The sequence below is a fragment of the Myotis myotis genome, unplaced genomic scaffold (assembly GCF_014108235.1).
Source record: "Myotis myotis isolate mMyoMyo1 unplaced genomic scaffold, mMyoMyo1.p scaffold_m19_p_4, whole genome shotgun sequence".
In the NCBI taxonomy this organism is placed as follows: Eukaryota; Metazoa; Chordata; class Mammalia; order Chiroptera; family Vespertilionidae; genus Myotis; species Myotis myotis.
Window position 1 is genome coordinate 1,817,572 of NW_023416346.1, and position 25,400 is coordinate 1,842,971.

At 39.4% G+C, this 25,400-nt stretch overlaps 1 protein-coding gene across 3 annotated transcripts in view; it reads right to left on the reverse strand.

Annotated features, from left to right (window-relative positions):
- Window positions 1–25,400, reverse strand: part of MED14 (mediator complex subunit 14) — a 62,335-nt gene that overhangs the window by 24,941 nt on the left and 11,994 nt on the right. For 2 of the 3 annotated variants that reach the window (XM_036304434.1, XM_036304433.1), the window contains exons 4-16: window positions 22,977–23,150; window positions 22,218–22,347; window positions 21,655–21,783; window positions 21,228–21,335; window positions 20,568–20,700; window positions 19,613–19,763; window positions 19,020–19,131; window positions 12,468–12,593; window positions 10,581–10,659; window positions 8,277–8,436; window positions 6,032–6,226; window positions 5,519–5,653; window positions 2,705–2,781 (exon numbers count right to left, since the gene is read on the reverse strand). In XM_036304434.1, the coding sequence (XP_036160327.1) occupies window positions 2,705–2,781; window positions 5,519–5,653; window positions 6,032–6,226; window positions 8,277–8,436; window positions 10,581–10,659; window positions 12,468–12,593; window positions 19,020–19,131; window positions 19,613–19,763; window positions 20,568–20,700; window positions 21,228–21,335; window positions 21,655–21,783; window positions 22,218–22,347; window positions 22,977–23,150 (1,709 nt within the window). Of the gene's footprint in view, window positions 1–2,704; window positions 2,782–5,518; window positions 5,654–6,031; window positions 6,227–8,276; window positions 8,437–10,580; window positions 10,660–12,467; window positions 12,594–19,019; window positions 19,132–19,612; window positions 19,764–20,567; window positions 20,701–21,227; window positions 21,336–21,654; window positions 21,815–22,217; window positions 22,349–22,976; window positions 23,151–25,400 lie in introns of those variants that run through there. The other variant, XM_036304435.1, reaches the window with a different exon arrangement.

Genomic DNA, 25,400 nt, shown 5'->3' on the forward strand with positions numbered 1-25,400 from the left:
AAATTAACATAGCACTGAAATTTCCTCAATTAAAAATTTATCACAATTCTTCTTAAATGTATAGCTTTTTACATTTTTCAAAAGTGAATCCTTCATACTAGAGACCTTTTATGACTACCAGGAAGATTTTATTTGGGGTAGTTATTACAGGAATCGCATACATTACACATATGCTTTTCTTTAATCCTCACCAAAGGACATTCTTAAAGGGAGGGAGGGAGGGAGAGAGGAAGGAACATCAATTAGCTGCCTTCAGCAGGCGCCCCGAGTGGGGATCAAACCCGCAACCCAGGTATATGCCTGGACTGAGAATCAAACTGGCAACCTTTCGGTGCACAGGATGATGCTCAACCAACTGAGCCTCTCCAGCTGGGCACACATATGCCTGCCCCTACCCTTCAAAACATAACCCTAACCCATAAGAGTTACAGAGCAACCAATGCAGAGAGATTTCTAAATCTTGATTTTGAAAATGGAAATGCAATACATTATCTTCCTTTCACATAAAATAGGTATTTCATGAAATCCATCTGGTTAGAAAATGAACACACAGAAGCCAGCACGTTTTCAAGTAAGAACTAAGTAAGAATAAGACTCCTTCCAATTTATGGTCTCAGGAACAATACAACCTTGAAAATATATTCCAGGTCACTTTCTTAATCTATGACATAAATATAATTGGCTTACCCCAAGAAACTTTGGAAAATATTTACTTGCTTTTAAGGTTATACACGTAACAGAAAGAATAAAAGTCAACTGCCTTCTTAGGCAGGAGGATTATGAGTTCTCAAAAGGGGACTGAAATTGCTTTCATAAAAATGCTGAGCATAAGATATTTTAAAACTCTTGTAAAATATGAAAACATAACTAAGAAAATAGAACACAAAAGTTAACAGCACCTACTCATCTGCAGTTGCCAAGAAGAGTGAAAAGAAAAAAATACCCTGCATTTTAAGCAGAAGTAATTCAAAACCGAATGCAATTAAATTAAGAGTACTACGTTTTCCTATTGATTCCCATTGTAAGACTAGCTCTCCCGCTCCAGAAAACAACATTTCGTAGAGATGGCATGAAGATAGCCAGGAAGGGAAGCTATTCCAGTTCTTCAACGCTTTATCTGGATTAAGCACCAGGACATGCTGAAGCATCCATCCTATATAAAAACTGCTCTTTGAAATTTTAACCCTGCATTTTGGTTTCTGTAATGCTTGCTGGCTTAATAACGAAAATAAGACCCATTTCAGAGAGGCCATTAAACCTTCCCCAGATGAAGTTATCAGTGCTGGCACCAGGCCAAGGTCTCAAAGCCCCAGCACATAGGGGCTCTTTAAGAACTTGCAAAGGGGACTGGAACAGAACCCCATATTTGGGAGACAAAGAAGGTAAAAAGGTATAAATACAAGAAACTTCCTGTGTGATGGGGCTCAGAATTTGAGAGACATTTTCCTCTGGGCCCGCATGTAATAATAATAATAATAACAACAACAATAATAATAAATGTAACTCCATCTCTCTAAGCGTTGTTTGGTTCTTCTCCGGTTTTCTATAACAAGGCAGGTGGTGTGTATGCCACTTGCTAGCCCTTCCCATCTTCCACAGCAACAAACTGATTCCCAAGTAACAAAAACGAAAGCCCTGCTGGCTCAGATGACAGAGCTGCCATGTCTTCGCAGACAGGAATTCAATCGGTAAAAACTGCTCCTATGATTTATAGGATTAAACATCTAAGAAATAAATGCATTAGCTTTCCTTTTAAGCATCCTTTGGCGCCTTGCTCTCTATGTTTAGAACCAAGCCAAGCCCTCTGCCCATCTCCCTCTGTACACTCTTTCCTGGTGAGCTAATTGACGATCCCAGCTCAATTACCATCACCTTGGTGATGACTCATCTACCTGTGCTGCCTAGACCTGTCTTCTGAGCTTGAGACACATCCCTACCTGCCCAAAGGGATGTCTAGGCACCTCAAACTTAGGAAAGTCCCTCAAACTCGCATCTCCAGTGTCCCTTATCTTAGAAAACACCACGCTCATCCATCATTCAAAAACACTTATTTAATGATGTCAGTTTCTGTTTAAAATCATCTGATGGCTTCTTATTGCCAGTAGGATCAAGTCTAAATTCCTTAAGGACACTTACAAAACCCCACGGGACCTGTACCCTCCCTGCTGACATCTCTCTCACTCTTGCCATGCTGAACTTCCTCCAGTTCCTGGATGCTCAGCAATCTTGCCTCCGAGCCTTCGCCAAAGCAGTTACCCCTTCTGGCAAGGACCACCCCCTCGCACCCTCGCTCCCTTTCCTGTAACTCCCACCTCTCCTGCGGTCAGAGCACAACTGGGGCATTCTCAGAGCCACCTTTCCTGACTTCCGAACCGGTCCAGATCCCCTGCTATGTGATCCAGAGCATCCTGAAGGGCTCCCCCAGAATGCAAGCCTGGCACGGAGTCACACTCAGGAAACACCTGCTGACTGAAGAAAAGAAAGCAGAGGAGAGACAACCTAAGATACCAAGCGGTGCTGGCTTGGTGCTGGCTTGCCACTCGGCGGGGGGAAGAGAATCCTCCCCCGGATCTTAGCAAGTCTCTGCAGAAATCCGTGACACCCACATGAGTCTGCTTTATGCTGACTCCTGAGAGGAGAGGAGCGGCTTTGGCCGCGTGGCTGAAATGTGTGGCACCAAGCGACACACAGGACAGGGACTTACTTCAATAAGCGAATTGCATGGCTGAAGCCGTCCCCTTCCATTTGCACTCCTTGATGGGGAATCTCCAGATTGGACAGCTAGGAGGAGAAAAGCACAGTTATATCAGACCACCAACTTTACAAGGGAAACTACCTTCTCTAAATCCTCCTGCTTATTCTTGCGGCATCTTTCCTAGCGCCACTCTTTCTAAAGTAACGACATATGAGGCACGAGCATTGTCTGCATCATTTCATTTTCTGGGAACTACATTTAAGTCCAGTGAAACTCAAAGATGACCCAGAGCTTCTAGTTAAAAGACACCTCCATAGGTGATAAATCTTCACAATTCGGGAGACTCATTTGCGTAGACTCATTTGTGGGTTGCTTCTGGTTCATTTGTGTAGTGAACCAGAAGCAATCCATAATCTATTCTGGTGGTTCCAAATGATTCAACTGTAAAATAAGATTGGTCTACCGGTGTAATTCAATTATATTCGTTTGGAACATTGTTTGAATGATAGTCGTATCTCACTTCTAATCACAAACAATTATTTTTTTAGTCCAGAACCTTTCTGGAATACATTTTTATTTTTAACAAACTATTTCCTGTAGAGCCAGTGAAGGAAAGAGTTCCCAGTGGGAGGGCTCAGAAAGTGAGGTATAAAAATGATGCGGGACAGTGCCCGAGACGCTGCCGCGGCACTCCAGGTTATTTAGGTGTGCCAGAAGGAATGCTTGCCTTCGGCAGAGGGTCCCAGGTCTTCCACGGCAGACTACTTATACTGACCTTGGTCCCGAAAGGATTTAAGGCAGCCCTGAGGATCTGACTGAACCCTGGGCTTCTGGCCTGGGAAGGGCAAAGGTTTAGAAAAAGAACCCCTGATCAAACAGGCAGTAGGAGTTCAGACTCAAAAGGAATCGAAGGGTGAAGGGCTCAAAAACTGTTGCCTTTATTCTATGGATCAGAGAAATAAATAGCCCAGGTAAGATTAGATTTCGTTATTCACATCTCAGTAGAAATTGCTTTAAGCAGAAAATGTGCTGGCTTTGGTCTTTAACGTGTCTTTTTTCGTTGAGAGAAGAAAAATAGGCAAGGTTTTTAAGAGCTTGATTGAGCTGACAAGAGCTCACGTCTTATGTGTGTAACAGGTATGGGAGTGAAGAGAAGGGGACAGAGAGGACATGTGTCTATAGGTGTTAGTCCATGTGGCACTACAAAGACACATTTCTGTGATTTCTAGCCTGTGGGTGGGGAGGGGTGGGGCGGGGTGGGGCGAGACCAGGCAGGAAAAGAGGAAACAATTGCATTACTTTGCCCTTGGACACCATGTAGCCTCCCTTCCTACTGCAAAGGTAGTACCGCACAGACTTCCATACACTCGAGCCACACAGCACAATGAAAAGGCCGAGAACACAGTGAAGCAGCCAGGAAGCCTGGACACGGTCTGTGCAGTCTAGGAGCTGTGGCCAGTACCTAGGAAAATATTCCTTAAGCTCAAGGCTCTAGCAGCCGGGACGCTGAGGACAGGAGGGTCTATTTTAGGTACCCGTTTCTGCGCTTGGCTTCCTCAGGGCTAGTGATGCTCTTCACAATGGCACACGGATGCCCACCTTTAGATCCCAAAGCTCTGTGAAGCAGGGGTCAGCGTGTAACAGTTCGTGGCCAAACCCAGCCCACTGCTTCTTTTTCTAAATAAGTGTTACTTGACGATAGCCATGCTCATTTTTTTAAAATATCAACCATGGCTGGTCCACACGACACAACAGATTGGAGCCGCTATGGTATGAGACCATCTGACCCACACACCTATTTACCATCTGGCCCTTTCCCAAAAAAGCTTGCCAATCCCTGCTCTAAAGCGCGAGTGTGTTTTCTGAAAGTCGTCCTGAGACTGTCATCACCAGTGCAACCGAAACAATCCACTTCCGCATTTCCAAATCTCTTCCTTCACAATGATTCCCAGAGCGAAGGAGTCTCACAAAAAGTAAAACTTAAACCAGAGCGAAATAATTTAGGATGTAAGGGTTGCTGATCCTTGTCTAAAGCCCCGTATGAAAAGTACAGATTCTGGCCCTAGCTGGTTTGGCGCGGTGGATAGAGCGTAGGCCTGCAGACTGAAAGATCCCAGGTTCAATTCCAATCAAGGGCACATGCCTGGGTTGCAGGCTCGATCCCCAGTGGGGGATGTCCAAGAGGCAGCCGATCAATGATTCTCTCTCATCATGGATGTTTCTATCACTCTCTTCCTCTCTGAAATCAATAAAAATGTATTAAAAAAAAAAAAGTACAGATTCTGTCTGTCCCTTCCCCTTTTACTTCCATGTTTGGGGGCCATGCTGGATTATCACAACTGTGTATTCTTGAAAAACATGAATTCTGCGTAAGTCTATGCCTCTTCTGTGTGACAAAAGTAAATTCAGTTTAAGATTCTTTCTGACCTGCTTCTCAGAAAGGAACCCAATTTTGTTACTGTGTAAGCAGTATGTATAGCTCATCAACTCAAAAATAAGCCACCCCTTTATCAATTAGCCATGTCTAACAGTTAAATAATGCTGCTACGAAGGGGTATACGAGATGTTAATTCTCAAAAGCTGTCTTTTTGTTTTAAAACTGAAAAGAATTTACTTTCCATTTCCACAAAGAGCAGAAGGCACACAATTTGTAATGAGAGAGATGAAATAATTTAAGTTGTTTTACTTGTATGATTTCAACCCCACCCCTCCCAAGATGAAAAAGATGACAATCATTCTGATTCTAATGGAATCCATGGAGCTTTAGCAAAGCATTGTAAAAATTGCTTTCATTTAGAGCACCCAAAATTGTTACAAACTTACCTCTAACCGAAGTCCTACAAAGGGCATATTTGTATCACACACAGCAACAAAGTGAGCTAGGATTTTATTGAAGGCACACATTTCTCCTGATCGTTTGGTTTTCTTAGGTTCTAGTGGACATGTATCATCAGACAACTAGAATATACGTAAAAAACAGAAAAAAGTACATATGATACAATTAGTTAAGGCAGTTAAACAACGATAAACCTCAAGGTTAAGTAAAAATCTTACTCATTCAGCAAATATTTATTGGGCAAATACTGGCTTACACACGAGAAATTTAGCAGTAAATATTGTGTATTTAACAAGTTCTCTTGTGGAAAATGGTGTATAGTTAATTATTAATTAAAAGAGAAGCATTTCCAAGAAAATGTAGACAATTATTACTTAAATCGTATTGCTGCCTCGTCTTTTAAAAACTGCATCTAATTCTTTCCCATATTAAAAACAGGTTAGGACTACAATGAAGTGAATGTACACAAATTCTGTGCTTATTTGCACATGTGAGCATACCTTGCGCTTGGTACCGGTTCTAGGCTGTTTCCCGGTTTTTGTCCGTAAAATCAATTCCTGGATGTTGTCCTTGAACTGCTGCAGCAGGAGTGCCATGACAGGGCCGTCGTCCCGCTCCGCAGTGCTCACAGACAGGAAGTAGTACTTGTATGACAGCTGTGTGGGTTTATTGGGAACCTCCAACATCTCTACAACCTAAAAAGACCCACATAAAAAATGAAACTCAGAGAAATAATAGGTGTTGGATATTTTCCTCCTTATATCAAGTAGGGCTTAGAATGATAAATCTAATGATCTATTATTTTATTTAAACAAGACAAATTAATCGTGATGTCAAAAAAAGCATTCCTACCCAGTAAATAATTTATTTTCTAAAAAATTGATCAGACTAAAGAACAATAATAGTAAAAACCTTAAACTACAGCAAATGGGACATTTAGACTATTTTCATTAGATGTTCTTGATATTCCTGCCTTAGCTTATAAATTGAAAAAAAAAGTTATGCTTAAGTCCAGCAGCTCTGCTAGAGTTTTCTACAATGTTACCTATTTCAACTTGCCCTGCCGTCTCCCTTAACCATGAAAACATCCTAAGAATTCCACTATTATGGCAGAAAAAAAGGACAACTATCTCTCATACTTGGAAGCATAGAAAAATAAACCCCGACTTTTCAACAGAAAAACGAGGTCACTGTGAGGATAATGACAACAATATCACCAACAAGATGATAGCGAGTTTGCTATGCGCCATGCACTGCCCTAACTACTTGACAGGTGCCAACATATTTAATCCTCCTAATAAGTCAGTGAAATCAAATTATCTTCATTTTCCTGATAAGGAAACTGAGGCACTAGAGTTAGGTTACTTGCCCAAGGTCTCAGAGCTAAGAAGCGATGGCCTCATACTTTGATCCCGGAAGTTTGGCTCTAGAGACCTTGTTCTTACTCACTGTACCAACTTACTATTTTGAAGGTCTACCTGAAATTTAAGAAAAGTCTCCTAAATACTTTAGTAAGAGAAATAAATGCCCTTAGGCAAAGCTCTTGGCCAACACTTTCCTATCTCTCATCCTACCTCTCCCCTCCCCCTCCCCAAATATTCTCTTCAGGATATTGGCCAACACCTAAGCATCACACCGATACACTTCACCAAAGAAGATATAGGGATGGCAAATAAGCATATGAAAAGATATTAAACCTCATCAGTCATGAGGGCAGTGTAAATTAAGACTACAGTAAGATGCCATTACATATCAGAATGGCCAATTTGAAAAAAATTTTAATATCCAGTGCTGGCAAGAGTGTGGAACAATTGGAACTCCCCTGTGTTGATGGCAAGAATGTAAAATGGTCTGGCCATGTTGGGAAAGTTTGGCAGTTTCTTATAAAGCTAAACACTTACCATATGACCCAACAATCCCACTCCTAGTTACTTACACAAATGAAACAAAAAACCTATATGCAAATGCTTATAGCAGTTTTACTGATAATTATCCCAAACTGGAAACAACCCAGATTCTTTCTACTGGAGACTGGTTAAACAAACTGTGGCACACGTATCCCATGGAATACTCCTCAGCTATAAAAGGGGTGAACTTTGATACATACAACAATAAGAATCTTACTATGCACTGAAAGTACATGCAACCAATAAAGTGGATATATATGCCTTCAGACAATTAAAGATTAGAAAATAAAGCTTCTTCAGCCAACCCATATTAAAAGGCTGCATTATGCAAGTCAACATCTGATTAAAACCAAATAAATTTATCTGACACCAACATCTCCAAACCCTCCCAGTAGCTGCGTTCAATTTTTTTCTTCTTATACAAAGATGTCTCGTTCCAAGCAGAAATTAGGCCTCACCATAGGAAAGATCCCAGGATGAGAAATGGGGGTATCTATACTAATAAAAACGTAATATGCTAAGTAGACCGGACAGCCGACCTTCAGGACAAAGCCGGGGCTGCAAGGGCCCAGGCAAGCCCCCGGGGCTGCGAGGGCCGAGCCCCTTGCACAAATTTCGTGCATCAGGCCTCTAGTATCTTATATTCCCCAAGCCTGCCTGCACATTATGTAATTTCTTAGAGAGAATTTTCCTCTCTCTCCCAACCCTACCCTCCTGGGTTGAGAATCACTATACAAAAGTCAGTTATCCAATAAAATATATTTGCAAATGAAATTAAGCAATAAATCATTCAAAATACTGACAGAATTACTGAACTGGATCACCTTTGCATACTTACAATGTAGTATTGTGGAAGGCGAGTAAGTTTAATGAACAGCTTATTCTTAGAAAGTTTTCCAATAGGATGAGTTGAGTAATTGGACAGCTGCAATGTTTCAGTGCTTATTGTAGGCAGATGTTTTATAGATTGTTTGCAACGCTGTTGTCCAAGCCAAAACCTTAATTTAAAAAATGTAATCCACATCATAAAATCATAGAATTTTCTGATTAACATTATGCTAAGTGAAAGAAGCCAGTCATAAACAATCCCAGACTTTATGGCTGCATTTATATGAAATGTCCAGAAAAGGAAAATCTACAGAAATGAAAAGTAGGCTCATACTTGCCTGTAAATGAGCACCTCCATGGTAATAAAAAAATGTTCTCAAACTGGACTGTGGCTATGGTTGTACACCTCAGTAAATTTACTACAAGTCACTGAATTGCACACTTAAAATGGGTGAATTTTATGATAAGCAAATTATATTTAAAAAAAATTAATGTTCCATGATAAATTAGTGACGAACTGGTTATTCATCAAAGATCATTTGAGAAACAGTATAATAACTGACAATCAGAGGATTTTTTTTTTAATCGTCATCTGAGCATATGTTTTTATTGATTTTAGGGAGAGGAAGGGAAAAAGGGAGAGAAAGAGAGGAAAGATGGGAGGGAAAGAAAGATTGATTAGTTGCCTCCTGTATGCACTCCAATCAGGGATTGAACCCACAACCTAGGTATGTGCCGTGACCCGGAATCAAACCTGCAATCTTTTGGTGCCCAGGATGATGCTCCAACCAAGCCACCTGGCCAGGGCCAGGGGACCTTTCTTATAATTACGTGAGTTTAAGGCTTTTGGGATTTAGCTTTCTGGTTTTAGTTATATTTCTGCAGGCTGGAACTGCCAGATAACCTTAAGTTATGCAAACTGTGAATTATTGAGCATTTAAGTATTTAAACCTTGCTTGTTTAGCCAAAATGCACACACAAAAAAATGATGCTAAACCACAAAAATTTTAGAAATTGTTACCCAGAGTAATGACTCATTTTTTCACATACAAACTAAACAGCCGTTCAAAAGGCTCATGTAAAAAAAAAAAAGGGGTAATGTAATATTATCTCTCTATTGGCATTTAAAATCATGTCCTGTTAATGAGAAAAATGACTTGATATCAAAACGTTTGAATTTTTACCAACTAAAACTTCCAAAGGGGAAGAGGTAGGCTAGAAGATCACAAAAGCAAGGGACCCACCCCTTCTCCATTTGCCCGCTTTCCCCTTGATCGCTAAAATTTATGTTTCTCTCTTGGAATTTTTGTTGATTTATTAATTTTAAGAGAGTTTGTTAGAGTTGCTATAATGGTACCTTTGTGGACTAGAGTGGTAATGAAACCTTCAAGGATTATCTCTAGCTCCATTTTCAATTTTATTTAGTTTCACAGTATGAAGCATTCACAGGCTTTTGAGACAAATTGAACACTATCGGAGAAGCAGAAATGATTATTTTGAAAGTGTCAGCTGGTAGATTCATACCATGACGATTCTCCTGGATAAGAACAAATAAGACACTACTGCAGAGAACACTAGCTACAATAAAATTCCTTGGGTAGCGCACTTGTGCAAGAGAAAATGTGGCAAGGAACGAAAGTTGAATGTCATGCCCTTCATACCTACATTTGCTCTAGAGGGGAATATGATATGAAGCACTGCCATCCTGGACATATTCCAAGAGAATTTAGATTCGACCAATAAGTACTAAAAGGTGTTCAAGCTTCATGTCATAAACATTAAGGACCGATCAAGAACAATAATGGAGCCTGGCCGGTGAGGCTCAGTGGTTGAGCGTCCACCCATGAACCAGGAGGTTATGGTTCGATTCTTGGTCAGGACACAGGCCCGGGTTGCGGACTCGATCCCCAGTGGAGGGGCGTGCAGGGGGCAGCCGATCTATGATTCTCACTTATCAATGGTGTTTCTATCCCTCTCTCCCTCTCTCTTTTTCTCTGAAATAAAAAAATATATTTTTTGGAAAAAAGCAATGATAGAGAAAATGTATCCATTTGCCCTAGCCGGTTTTGCTCAGTGGGTAGAACATCAGCCTGCGGAATAAGGGTCCAGGGTTTGATTCTGGACAAGGGCACGCGCCCTGGTTTCGGGTTCGATCCTCAGTGCAGGGCGTGTAGGAAGCAGCCGATCAATGATTCTCTCTCATCATTGATGTTTCTATCTCTCTTCCCCTCTCCCTTCCTCTCTGACATCAATAAAAAACATATTTTTTAAAAACGTTTCCATTTTTAGTATTGAGCTAAATAATTAAGCTTACTTAAGTTGTTGAACCCAAGGAACAATCCGTTTCATATCATCATTCACAGACTTCTCCATGTCATCCAAAGTGGCCTGATCTAAAAAATAAAGCATTTTTATTAATTGCTTGTACAAGACACAATATATCTAGATAGCACAAAACTTAAATGCAATTATTATTTTAGGCAGAAAGGAGTGTTACTTTTGAGTTAGAAAAAAAACTAAACTAAATGCATCATTAGGCATAAATTAACCTAAATTGTTTTCCCTCTTTAACATTTAGGGAGAGTTATAGTTAAGACAACTAATTAATAGCAAATGTATACTTGCAACAAGAATAAGTAACAAATACATGAATTAATTCTTTGCCTATATTTTAATTCCCAAAATTCTTATGTCAATTGATATTTTTAACTTATATGTATTGAAAGCTCTTAATGTTATTAGACGAAGATCCTTAAAAATTAGAATTATAAAATTCCATTATAATACTTATTAAACACAAATGGTCTCTGGCATAAACAAGAGCTGCTGGCTGAAGATTAGCATGCTAAATGTCACTTAGAATTTTTAATGACACTAGATAATGCTAATAATAGAATGTTGAGCAAAAAGCTAAATATAAAATGATTTCAACTAAAGAAAAAAATACAGGAAAAAGAACAAGAACACTGCTATGGATTGAACTGTATTCCCCCACCTGCCCATGACTGAAGGCAGGGCCTTCAGGAAATAACTAGGCTCAGTTAAGGTTGGGGGCTTCATGATGGGATTAGTGCCCTTATAAGAAAGGCCAGAGAGCTTGCTCCCCCTCTTCCTGCCGCGTGAGGACAAGTGAGAAGGCCAGGGTCTGCAAGCCAGGAAGAGAGCCCTGACCATAACTCAACCGTGCTGGCCACCTGCTTTCAGACTTTCAACCTCCAGAGCTGTGAGAAAATACATTTCTGTTGTTTAAGCCGCCCACTCTGGTTCTTTGTTATGGTAGCCTGAGATGAGTAAGATAAGCACTGATATCCTAAAATAACAAGGATTGCCAAGAGAAACTATTTTTTACTGCTTCTCTCATTTTTACATGTTTAGGTTTTGACTTATGAGAATGTACTGTGTTAATAATCAAAAAAACAGTTAAAGTTTTTAAGAACAAACAACAATTGCCTGGTTGGTTTGGAAGCATAGTTAAAAGGTAATTCATAAATGTGTCACTTATCATTTAGCCATCACAAATGTGATGTGATTCAAAGTAATGCGGCCAGTACTCCACGAGCAGCTTGGACAAAAATCTATCTTTATCGCCATACAGCATAACTAGAAAGCCTTTTATTTTCACCAATCTATGTAGCTTAATGTTAATTTCGAATGGCAAATGTGCTAATATACTCAAGAGCAATGTCCCATGAGCAATACAAAAACACTAAGTTCCTAGTATTTCACCATTTTAGAACACCAACTCAGTGACAGAACATGTAAGAAATCAAACTTTAATTTCTACTGTATTTAAGCCAGAAAAAAATCTTTTCCTCCAGGATTCTGTACCCCAAGTTATCTTAGATGTTTATAGCCATGAACGACAGAGAATCCCTTGCGGCCATCTTCATGTCACCCAACTATTAGTGGTAAAATCGTTACATCTAAAACACATCAGCCATCAACATTATGACTTTTACGAAAGAGAAGCAACATGAATGTACTTCATATTGGGAAGTTTAACTTCCGGTACAAGAAAATCCAAAGTGGAGCTAAAATGGGCCCCAAGGAACAGATGTCAGCGAGTTCTTCTTTCCGTATCTACTGCTCTCGACACTGCTCATGCCACTCTTCTCAGTATCTAGTGGCAGAAATTTTTAATTTTGCTTTTGTTAAAAATATTTTTCCTTACATTGAATGACTATATCATTTACTAACTTACCAAGTCCATAAAGCATCAATTGGAACATTCCAGAATGCAAATCCACAAAAATGTGTAGACACTCCGAATTACCACACGGCTCCAAGATGGGAACAACGAGAGCTGGAAGTGCAGTCTCTATGGAAGCTGAACAGTTAAGAATTAAAAATTATATTTCTATCTGAGCATTTCTAAAAAAAAAAAAAAGTATATCTCAGAGACTAAAAACAAGTCAACTATTAAACAATCCTGACTGTTAGAAGAAAAACGTGGTTTTTGCAAAATTGGAATTTATGAAGGCAATTAGGATCTCAAAAGGAAGAATGTAATCTTCAACGTGGCATGAAACAAATATGCCCAACTCAAATACCATAGCAAAAAAGTCCCAAGGTGCCTTAAAAAACATTAAAATAGCTAGGGAAAATTTAACCCCATAAGTGAGCTGGGTCCTAGTTTTACTTTCACTTAGTAATGACCAATAAGTTAATTTTTAAGGATTTTCTTTGATATAATGGGAGGCAAATCAGTTGTTTGGGAAATCAAAGAAGTTTCATCTATGGCATAAATATTCTCAATGCCATTCTTCATAAAGGAAGGTTTTGTGGCAATTAGGGCCCATGTGCTTAAAAAACAACAACACATAACATGTGAGAATTATTGAACACTACTGATTATACAGGAAAAAATTTTTCATTATTTATGTACCTCATTTTCAAGTTACAGATAAAATAAGAACATAGGCAACTTCTCTACACAAATCCTCAAAGCTGCCAATGTACTTGTTCTAGAGTTTGTCAGTATTTCTGCCAGGCCCAGTGAACTTTTCCCTTCAGCCCACAAGCTGGCAGAAGAGAATAAGAAAGGAGCAAAGCACTGAGCACACCGCGTGCTGATCGGATCAGGGGCTGGGAAAGGAATATGCTCTTCTGGCCGCCACCTTCCTCTAAGGCTACAGCACAGAAGAAAGGCAGAGAGTGAGGAGAGCGGAAATGGAGGCCCAGCCTTTCATCAGGTGTGGCTTCTCGGTGCTATTCTGTTAAACAAGGACAACATCTTGCTGTCCATGCCGTGGGTCCTTAGGAGGAAGACGTGACAAGTTTGCAAAGGTGATTTAAAAAGCAAAGTGCTTAACAATGTACATTACCTTTACGAATCAAAGAGAAAAACCAAAACATCTTATTATGAATTTGCAATAATTGAAATCAGTGAAGTTACCATTGGTACTATCTATATACAAATTATCAAATTAATAAAGCAAAAAAAAAAATGGAAAGAGATATAGTCAGATGAAAACAAACTGCTTTCAAGTATGTCTGGTACATCTCTGTATACAAATGTTTAACAGCAGATCCAGCAGAACTCTCACCTAAAAACAAACAAAAAATAGAACAAAAAAACAGAACAAAAAGGCACACACAGGAATTTCTTTACACTATAATTCAGAACAGCGTGACAAACTAGTTCATGTTCTGCTGAAATGACTGTGTTAACATAATAAAAAGTACTTACAGATTTGAAGCAGGGCTGCTGACTTTAAAACTTATCTGCACTGTTATAATTCCTAACGGGGTAGAGATGTATTCCTTAAGCAAAAACATTTTTTGAAGCGTAGCAATGGAGCAGAACTAGTTTCTGACAACTGGGATAATGATAACTTCAATCTAATTATAAAAACCGAGTGTTCTTGAAAAGATAGGGGATCAAAGTAGACTATACAACACAGCCCAAAAGATAGAAAATACTTTGATGTCTATCTCTGAACATATTTTATGACCACCCATGTCCATAAAATAAAACAGATAAGGCCCGAAGCACTTAAAGGCAGCAGGTGTTAAGTTATCCAAAAATGGAGAAACCTGTGAATACAATACAGCAGGGAGAATTACAGGCTGCGCCAGACGCCAGGGCTACGCACTCCTTTTGCCTGCGGCAGCGATACACACACCTAGTTCCTCTTTTGTTCCTCCCCAGCTATTCACTGAGGACAACATGAGGAACGCACCAGCACACAGTAATGTGAAGGGTGAAGACTGAAGACAAGCAACCAGGCACACTTAGGAACGGCTGTGTGCTTCACAGCTTCTGAACTGACCTGGACACCCCAATTCCAGTGCTGACAGAGCACAACCCCAGGGAAGCACCCCAGCTTTCAAGAGGCAGGCAATGCTTCGAATGGGGCCACATGGCAAGCCGCCCTCAGTGCCTCGCGCTGCCTGTTATTCAAGTTCTCTCCAAAGCCCTGCCTACCTTCCCGGAGCCTTTGCCCACCCCTTCCCCCCCTTAAGAAACCATACTGCCACCTGGGCGATACAAAACCCGCCCCTGTGCCTTCTCCTGGCCATGCCTTGAGATGCTCCCCTTTCCGAGCTACTCATGTCCTCAGGTCATCCCAGTGAGGCGCTGGAGGAAAAGCCAGCTGACAGAGGGCTGCATAAAGGGATTCCAAGAACAGCCCCTGGTCCCAGCCAAGGACCTGACTAAAGCATGCTTTAAAAAAAGGGATCCAGTAAGACTACATGAGGAGTATAAATGCATGAACATGAATCTAAAAAACAAGGTAAAGCCTTAGCCGGTTTGGCTCAGTGGATAGAGCGTCGGCCTGCGGACTGAAGGGTCCCAGGTTCGATTCCGGTCAAGGGCACATGCCCGGGTTGCGGGCTCGATCCCCAATGTGGGGCCTGCAGGAGGCAGCTGATCCATGATTCTCTCTCATCATGGATGTTTCTATCTCTCTCTCCCTCTCCCTTCCTCTCTGAGATCAATAAAAATATATTAAACACACACACACACACAACAACAACAACAACCACACAAGATACAGCATATGTCCCAAGATGGTGGGTCAGCAGGCCCTTTCCTATGGCGGCTCTCATTTCCAGGACTGTCTGATTAAAGTAGGACTGAGAGTTCCAACCCCATCCGCCAGCACCTCCCTCCCCTCTAAAGCTCAGTTTCCCAAGCCCCTTTCTCTAACACCGAGGACTCCAGACACCTGGGCCTTGGAACCACCCTTTTGCTGGAGTTATAGGGATCCCGGAAGAGCCTGGACATCCGCTAGTTACAAATGAGGAGAATGGGGCCAGAAGACTGTGATCATTCAAGACACGCAGCTGAACTCAGGTCTTCTGGCTACTAACTCAAGTAGTGACATCGCTACCGAATGCTGCCAAAGAAAAATCTTCGTAACTTATTCTAACAGCACTTCCTATGTAACACATACTTACATATTTTTCAAAGTAATTTAAATATCCCCTGGGCAAGCATACTGAGTTTTTTTTAACTTACTAAGTCTGTTTACAGACTATACTAAAGTAAACCAGAGCCTATCACAAGATCACAAACCCCTATTTTCTGCAATCCCAACAAATGAAATTTTAGAATTTCTCTATTTTGAAAAACTAGAAATAAGAAAAATTAGAAAAAATTAAGATTGCAAAAAATACTTTAAAAGTTTTCATTAAGAACAAAAGGGGCACTTCAACAAGGGTGCCCGATTAAATAGGGGGGAAATCATCTTTTTAACCAAAGTTACTAGGACAACTGCATATCCCCAAACAAAAAACTCAGTCGGACCCCTACCTGAAAGTAAGAACTGAAACTATAAAACTCTTAGAAGAAAACACCAGGGCACATCTGCATGACCTTGGGTTAAGTAATGGATTCTTTAGGTTTGACACCAAAAGCACAAGCAACTAAAGAAAAAAATAGACAAATTGGACATTGTCCAAATTAAAAACTTGTGTTACAAACAATACCATTTAGAAAGTGAAAAGGCAACTCATGGAATGAAAAAAAATTCTTGCAAATCATGATACATGAAAAGGAACTTACAAAAAGAACTGTTATAACTCAATAATAAAAAGGTAATTAATCTAAGTATAATATGGGCAAAGGATCTGGATAGACATTTCTTCAAAAAAGATAAGTGAAAAGATGCTCAACAATCATTAGGAAAATGCAAATCAAAACCACTATGAGATACCACTTCATACCCACCAGGATGGCTAGAAACAAAGACAGACAATAACAAGTGTTGGTGAGGATGTGGAGAAAACTGGAATCTGCACATGCTACTAGCGCAGTGATGGTGAACCTTTTGAGCTCGGTGTGTCAGCATTTTGAAAAACCCTAACTTAACTCTGGTGCCATGTCACATATAGAAATTTTTTGATATTTGCAACCATAGTAAAACAAAGACTTATATTTTTGATATTTATTTTATATATTTAAACTAGAGGCCCAGTGCACAAATTTGTGCACGGGTGGGGTCCCTCAGCCTGGCTAGCAATCGAAGCCAATTGGGGCCACCTTACCCAGTCCCAATCTGGGTCGATCAGGGCCAGCCATGGGGAAGCACCACAGGAGGTTGGCCAGCCACGGGAGGTTGGCTGTGGGAGCACACTGATAACCAGGGGGCAGCTCCTGCGTTGAGTGTCTGTCCCCTGGTGGTCAGTGTGCATCATAGCAACCTGGTCGACTGGTCATTCAGTCAACTGGTCATAACAGTCACTTAGGTTTTTATATATATAGATGCCATTTAACAAAGAAAAATCAACCACAAAAATGAGTTCGCGTGTCACCTCTGACACGTGTGTCATAGGTTCGCCATCACTGTACTAGTGGAATAAAAAAGAGGTGTTAAACATGACAAAAGGTAAAACATAGAGTCACTATATGACCCAGCCATTCCGTTCATAGGTACATATATATCCAAGAGAAATGAAAGCATAGGTACACACAAAAACTTGTACATATTCACAGCAGCATTATTCATTATAGGCAAAAAGGTGGAAACTAACCTCATCAACAATGAATGGATAAACAAATGTGGTATATCTATGCAATAAGTTATTTGACAATAAAAATGAACTACTGAAACATGCCATAACATAGACAAACCTCAAAAACATTCTGCTAACAGAAATACACAGAAGACCATATATTACAGTTAAGTCCTCACTTAATGTCATCAATAGGTTCTGAGACTAAGCAAAACAGCATATAATAAAACCAATTTTACCACAGGCTAATTGATAATAAACAAGAGTTCAGTTCCTTTGGCATCTCAGCAACATTTTAACAAAACAACATTGAACAATATGGTGGACCGGCTTATCTGAGGACCTGCTGTATATGATATTACTCTGAAATGTCCTGGAAGGCAATTCTATAGACAGAAATAGATTAGTGGTTGCCAGGGAGCTGGTGGGAGGGGTGAATGGGGGAGTGACTGCTAATGAGTACATGGTTTCTTTCGGGGATGATTAAAATGTTCTAAAATTAGATTGTGGTGATGGTTGCACAACTCTTTGAATATATTAGAAAAACACTGAATGAGTGAATTATATCTCAATAAAGCAATGAAAAAAACAAAAAGGAGGGTCCAATGAGAGTTTTAATTATGCTTTCCAATCATAAATTTTAGGTCTGTATTTAGTAACATTGCTTGAGGGATTAAAATGAGGGGGCGGGGGTGTGCAACTTACACTACATCTTATAATTAAATTTAAATTATTAAGACTTGAGAAATCTAATGCTAAGCCTTGATGGGGTTAAAGGACATACCCCCTCAAAGTAGATGGAACAACTACATTCACCAGATGCCTGGCACACCCTTCTTTAAGGCCCACATTTGCATTTTTAAGTTGAGCTACCCTTCCTTTTTTAGCTTGTCTTAGATCCTCTTTTTCACCTTCCTTGGAAATTTGTGTTCTAAATACACATTTATTTTCCTGACTTTGTCTTTTCTTCAGGCAGTGTCTTTCTCTACTTCACCAAAGCAGTTCCATTCCAGTGTGACTAGTCTGTACCTAAGAAGCTGCCTTTTTAAGTATAATGGGTTGAGGTGGGCTCTGTGATAATGAAACGCAGTACCTTTGCTACTAGCGCTATGAGGACTTCTTATTTATATGGCACTTCACCAACATCATCTCACTTAAAGGCTGCTCACTGTGGGTACAAGGCAGCCACAGCCAAGAACAACTGGGGCAGGGATAGTAAATATGCCCATAATGATACTGTGAAGCTATATTCCTAGAACGAAAAGTACTTACTTTCTAAATGACTGACTGTCCCCCTAAAGCTCTGAGTCTACTAGGGAACTGGAAGATGTTTCACGGTGTGTCTATCTGTATTCCTTATTTTGAACCCTGTTAATGTATTAACAATTCAAAAAATGTTTTAAAAGACAAAGCATACATTCTGCTTCAAAGGGGCCCATTTTATAACATTATTATAAACATTTGCAAAGCTGCCTTAACCTTAGAAGAAAACCTAAGAGAAATAAAATTCATATTAAGATGTTAAAATAGCTTCCATTTCAATAGGAAAAAAAAAGAGTTTTAAGGAGGGTCAATATGCATACATTTCAAATAAGGCCAAGCTAAATAGAAAATAAGGGGACAGTTAGGACAAGCTGAGTAGATCACAAGTTAAAATGCAAAAATGTCCAGCCTTCACAACAAAACCTATGTATCAGGAAAGAAGTCACACTAACACAGACCCTTCAGAAAATAAAAGTGAATACTAATTTAAACAAAAGAAAGACAAAGATGCCTGTTTAAAAGAACCTACAGTTTTCATTGGCATTGTAGCCTCTAAGAATGGTCTTCAGTTCCTGGAGCTTCTGATGCGCTCGTGCACGAACGCTGTCAATCAGGAGTTTTTCTATTGATAAGTGATCGATCTGCATAGACAAGAACAACAGAATCACATGTGCAATTTAAACATTTTTACTTTAAAGCTTGAGTAGATTATTGTGCTTCAAGATATTTCCTTTTAGAATCATAATGATTAAGCACAAACTTAAAGTAAAAAAATAACCATGTAGTACTGGTAGCTTAAAGACTACAGGTAACATTTTGATGAGTATAGATCAAGATACTATATGTATCAGTTATCATAGAGTTTAAATGACCTTAAAAACAAAATGATGATCTGATCAAAATTATAAAATATGAAAGAACATCTTTAAAACTATATTATAATATTAGATTTAAAAAAATAACAAATGCAGAAACATAACAGTCATTTAAAACAACTTCCATAAAGGGTTCTAGGAACAATTAGGTAATTTAAAGAATTTACACTAAAAGTTTAAGTATAAATGATAAGCTACATTATATTCATTTAATTAAACCAATATTAAAATCTATTGAGATACCTACCTTCATAGCTTTTTCTACTAATTTGGAATCAGAAGCTGGCAAAGGAGGATCATGAAAAATCTGTAAAGGCTTCGAGCCATCATTCTCATCGATTTTAATTGTAACTTTGTGAACAGATGCCGTCCCTGTTTTTCTCCCAAGAATCTGTTGACTAAAGAGAAAAAATATACAATTTTTTTCAACAACGCCTGTTAACTTTTGGGATGAAATAGAGGCAATCCATTGTGTGTCTGAGCCAGAGGCCAGAACATGGCAGGCCCTCACTGTTTGTGGAGGGAATACATTAATATTGGGAAGACAGCTATTCTGTAATCAAACACAATATTTGATTTACTGCATCCAAAAAAACCCAAAAAACCAACCCACAAAAAAACCCACAAACAAAAAAACCCAGACACAGAATTTAAAAATAAAACACATGCATACAAACAAATAAAAAAATCCCAAAATAGAACAACCTGTATTCTAAGTGATATCTATTCATCTCCGATTCCTTTACAGAAAATGGGGATCAAGCAAAGTTCGAATAGGAAATTGGGACTGTAAGCAGCTCGATACTAATTTTTCCCGAAACCCTCCCCCAAAAAGATTTTAAAAGGAGCAATTCAAAGTGTAAAACTGTGATAAGCAAGCAGGTTGTTTTTAAAACAATATCCAATAATCTAAGTCTTTTAGCAATCTGCTTTGAGTCCAGAGTCACCTAACTCTTTAAGAAAAGTCTTAATACAAACAGATAGATGTCTACATATTTCAGACATGCCACATTCTAAGAAAGCTGTCAATTATGGATGTCCTCTATAGTTTCTAGGATACCATGGAACCTCACTATACAAAATCATATTGCCAGAGGCATACAGCTATCAGTATACAGTGCATCATATGTACGAGAGAAAAAGAGAAACAAAAAGAGCAATTACAGTCAGAGCTGGAACCCACCAGAACCAACTTTACTTACTTCCAAACGGAGAGGGAGAGGCACTTCCCAGGATGATACCTTTCCACCTGCACAAGGTCTCCCCACCGCTCCCGGATTAACATCAGAGTTTGGGAATGTAGCACTTCTAACTGAAGTGACAAGCAAAAAGAATCTGATGGATCTCGTTAAGCAAATATAATACATATCACTACAACAGCCAATGAAGTACAAGCAAACTTCATTTAACAAAAGCTCTAGTCCTAAAAACTGGTTCTGAAAGAAATTTCTGGAATTACAGTTCGCCAATGACTTATCCTAAAAAGTGGTATAATTTGTGGCATAGTTTTAGAAAACTGTATATTTAATTTTGATCCAATATAAACAAACCATTTAGTTGCCCCTTAATTCATCATAGTTTAAAGAATATGGGTAGACCAATATTTTTTCTCCAAATAATACTACTTCTAATTCATCATTTTCTGTTTTTACCCACAAAGTCAACAGCAAATTTACAACTTGATTTACTACCGATTACTATTCTTCACATTGACTAGTTTCCCCAGCCCCATTTCTACCCAACAAAGTGGATGGGGAGAGCTTAGGCTGCTACAGTTCGAGATGAGGGGCAGATGGAAATGTGGAGGTGAGAAGGAGACACAAATTCCTTATAAACATGTGTCTCAAATTCCAGAAGGATACGCAGGCAATTGTACATGTCCTGAAGAGGTTTCTCATCAGCAAAGAGCCTAGATTGTACCAGCTGATGGATAAAGTTGATTTGCATGCTATGAACCAAGGCTCGTCCATCTTCCATTCACAGGAGAAAACAAAGTGGTTAATCAGAAAAGCGTACAGATCATGTCATAGTACCAACTATGGAAGAATATATTAACTAATAATACATTTTTTAAAAAGAATTGAAACTATCTATGGAAACTAGAGAACATTATACTTAGACACCAAAATCTCTAAGGTCAGTAGGTAATTATGATTATCATGAAATCTGCTTCAAATTACAGAATAAATTGCTAAACACATTTATTATTCTGCCAAAATGTTTCAATGATATAAAAAACTCAAACATTTAAATCAATACTTATGACTTCAATCCAGATTTATGATTTACCTCCTGTTTCCTTATCCTCTACTAGAATTTCTAGCTTGAGCAGACGCCATGGAACTTCAGGATCATCTCCCATTACAGTCAAGGTGGCTTCAAATTCTCCTTCAACTCGAAACTTCACCCGGCCATTTGCTTTTAAAAGAAGAAGAGTAAGTCTACTTTGCTAAAAAAAAGAAAAAAAAGTAAGCAGCTCTTTGCTAACCCAGAACCTTAGTCTTGCTTATAAGAAATTTTAAATAGATTGAATGTTTTTTCACAAATGTTCAAATAATTCAGTGGTTCCTGCATAAGCAGTAACCAGGTTCTGGGCCATTAAGAAACCAAAGGCAACTCTTCTGGCATCAAGGAACAAAGGTGATCTCACCCACTTGTCAACTTCAAACACCAGAACTGTATTTCCAGGTAATAAAAGAGAAATGACAGGGCTGACCAGTCACAGATTCAAACACCATCAAAATTGTAGGGCAAAACCTCATAATGATATTTCTTTTAATAAAATCCCAAAAGCTTTAAAAAAAATATTTCCAACAAGTCAATTCTTAAAACAAGAGCCTTCAGGTACATACCAACTGTAAGATTTGCTAATTGAGGAGGAAGATCAGTGGTTACAAGCCGATGTCTAAGAATCTGGTTCAGCTGGTGAAGGGTGGCTTGTTTCTCAGTTTTGGTAATTGGGTCTGGAGGAATAATTTTGTCCTTCAAAAAAATTTAAGTGATTTTAAAATAATGTACAAAGAGGCGTAATTTTTAGCTGTGTCTTCTTAACGTAGTATTTTCTTACTTTACCCAACCAAGAGAATCTTAACACTCATTCCTGCCTTCTACATCCAATAATAGTGACCTTTACTCTCATGCATTAGAGTGCCACGTGATTCTACCAGTCACTCAGCTAAGATGGTCATGCAACATGATCTTCTTCCTGCTCTATTTATGAAACCAACTTAATGTCACGAGATGACGTCCACCACTTAGAAGTATAAAATACAATACTACTAAGGCAGTCAAAAACCAGCATAGTAAACTTTTTAAAACACTTCCCCAAAGCAACCAGCATGCAGTATTTTCATAACAGAAATAGATGTAAGTTACACCTGCATATCTGTTCTCCCTCACAGAAAAAAAATGATCCACCCATTTTCATAGCTACTCACATTCTGACCCCAATTTATTTAAACAGAACACAATCTTAGATATACAGGAAAAAACAAATAAATATTTGTTTTAAAAGTATGAAAGTTTTTGGTGGTCTACTTAATAATATAGTAGATCCAATGCCAAAGACTTCAGCTTTTAAGAACGGGGTTGGTAGGAGAGAATGTACTTACCCTAATGCAGGTTGGCAGCCGTGGGTAAGACCCAGTAGTCAATACATCAATGGCATATGGGATGGCAAAACTAGGCAGGCGCGCATGGACCAGCGCATCTCTAGCTAATGAGGCCAAGCGGTCAGCAGTGTCCACAAACAAGATGGCTTGTTGGTCTAAGAAGCTCGAGATCATCTTTAAAGCAAAGGGTAAATTGATTAATTAAGCTTCCTTGGCAACTAGCAACTTTTCACTTCAAATATCACTGATTCATTTCAAAGTAAACTTCAAGGGGAATTAATATAGGTATTTGCTATTACAAAGCATTTCTTCAAAAAATTTCCAGCCCTGGCTGGTGTGGCTCAGTTGGTTAGAGTGTCCGTCCAGTGCACCAAAAGGTGGTGCATTCAGTCCCTGGTCGGGATGCTATGGGAGGCAGCTGATTGATGTTTCTCTCCCACATCAATGTATCTCTCTCTTCCCTTCCTCTCTCTCTCAAATCAATTAAAAACAAAATATATCCTTGGGTGAAGATCAAAAAAAGAAATTATTAAAAAATAATTTCCCCCAGTATCTTTTTGAAAACAATAATCTTCTATTAATTTAATTCATTTCTTCATCCTTAACATTCCAGATACACAATTATCACGTTAGAAAACATAAATAGATTAAAATCCTGTTTACTACTCTTACAGACTTCTGGAGCTGGTTGGTGACAAGGAGAAAATTCTGGATGTCCTAAATTAAATTACAGAAGGCCAGAGGGTGGAAGGAAGAGACAAAAGGGAGTCAATCAGTTAGGTGCAGTGCAAAACCAACAAAAGACTGCTCAGACTCCTCAGTGCAGGTCGGCATTATTAAATTAACTGCCAGGTGGCTATTTCAGAGATTATCTAGAAAGAGAGAAGAGCCAGGCACCTTGAACCCCAGGAGCCCCCTCTTCTTGTTGATACATGAGCTTTAAATAGTCATGGAATTAGCCCTGCTACATCTTCTCCCACCCGCTTTGTCTATAGCGAATGTAAAGCCTTTCAGAATGGCTTACATCTCCCCGACCCCCAACTTCCTGTATGAATCCACTGGCAAAACTCCAGGAGGACGGACATGTCTGTCTTTCCTACCTAGCCATGTTGCTGGTGGTTTAGACTCCATGCCCCAGACAGTCTTCTTCTTCTCCTCCTTTTTTTTGCTAGCAATGGCCTAATAAACCCTTTCTTTTAAAAAGACTTTCAGTTAGCCCTAACCGGTTTGGCTCAGTGGATAGAGCATCGGCCTGCAGATTGAAGGGTCTCGGGTTCCGTTCTGGCCACGGGGATGTACCTTGATTGCGGGCACATCCCCAGTAGGGAGTGTGCAGGAGGCAGCTGATTGATGTTTCTCTCTCATCAATGTTTCTAACTCTCTATCCCTCTCCTCTCCCCTCTGTAAAAAATCAATAAAATATATTTAAAAAATAAAAAGACTTTCAGTTAAAACTTTTGATGGCAATGAAGTGTGGACTCCTGGACCCAAACTACCTTGATCTCAGTGTTAACTCTGTAACTTAACTGACCCTATAACCTTGGATAAATTACTTAATCCCTCTGTGCCTCAGTTTTTTCATCTGTGAAATGGAGATGACTTCCAACCTCATGAGGTTGTTCTGAGGATTAAGAGTTAATGCAGCCCTAGCCGGTTTGGCTCAGTAGATAGAGTATCGCTCACGGACAGTCCCAGGTTCAGTTCCGGTCAAGGGCACGTACCTCAGTTGCAGGCTTCATCCCCAGCCCTGGTCGTGGCAAGTGCAGGGGGCAACCAATCGATGTGTCTCTCTCACATTGATGTTTCTCTCCCCTTCCCTTCCACTCTCTAAAGATCACGGGAAAAATGTCCTCCGGTGAGGATTAACAACAACAAAAAAAGAGTTAATGCATATGAAACCTTTGGAACAGTGCCTAGAACATATAAAACACTCAATAAACATTGCTCATTATGAGATCTAGGTCAACTTCATGCCCAATACTTCCCATCAGTTCCCTAACTCAGTGCATTTCACAAGGGCACCTGAGCTCTAGAGCTCATCACAAAGCTGAAATCTATTTCCTTGAAACTTCTATCTTCTACTTCTATTCTGGAACAAAACTTAGTCTCTCATGCCCTTCAAATTGGGGAAGTCCAACCTATTTTCAAGCTAACCATTCCATATCACTTCAATTAGCCTTCACATCTCCAAATTCCGGACTCACCATCCTTGTCCCAGTACCTGCAAATGCTTGTGTATCATTTAAGTGGCCAACTTAAAATATGGCATCCAGAATTTATACCACATCATGCCCTACATTTTCTGAGCATTTCCACACTCACAATCACCATCAGCCTAGAGATAACAAAATTGAGGCTTAAGTTAAGACACTTGCCCAAAGAAAGTCAGTCAATCAGAGACTCTGGAACCAAAAATGTTTCTTC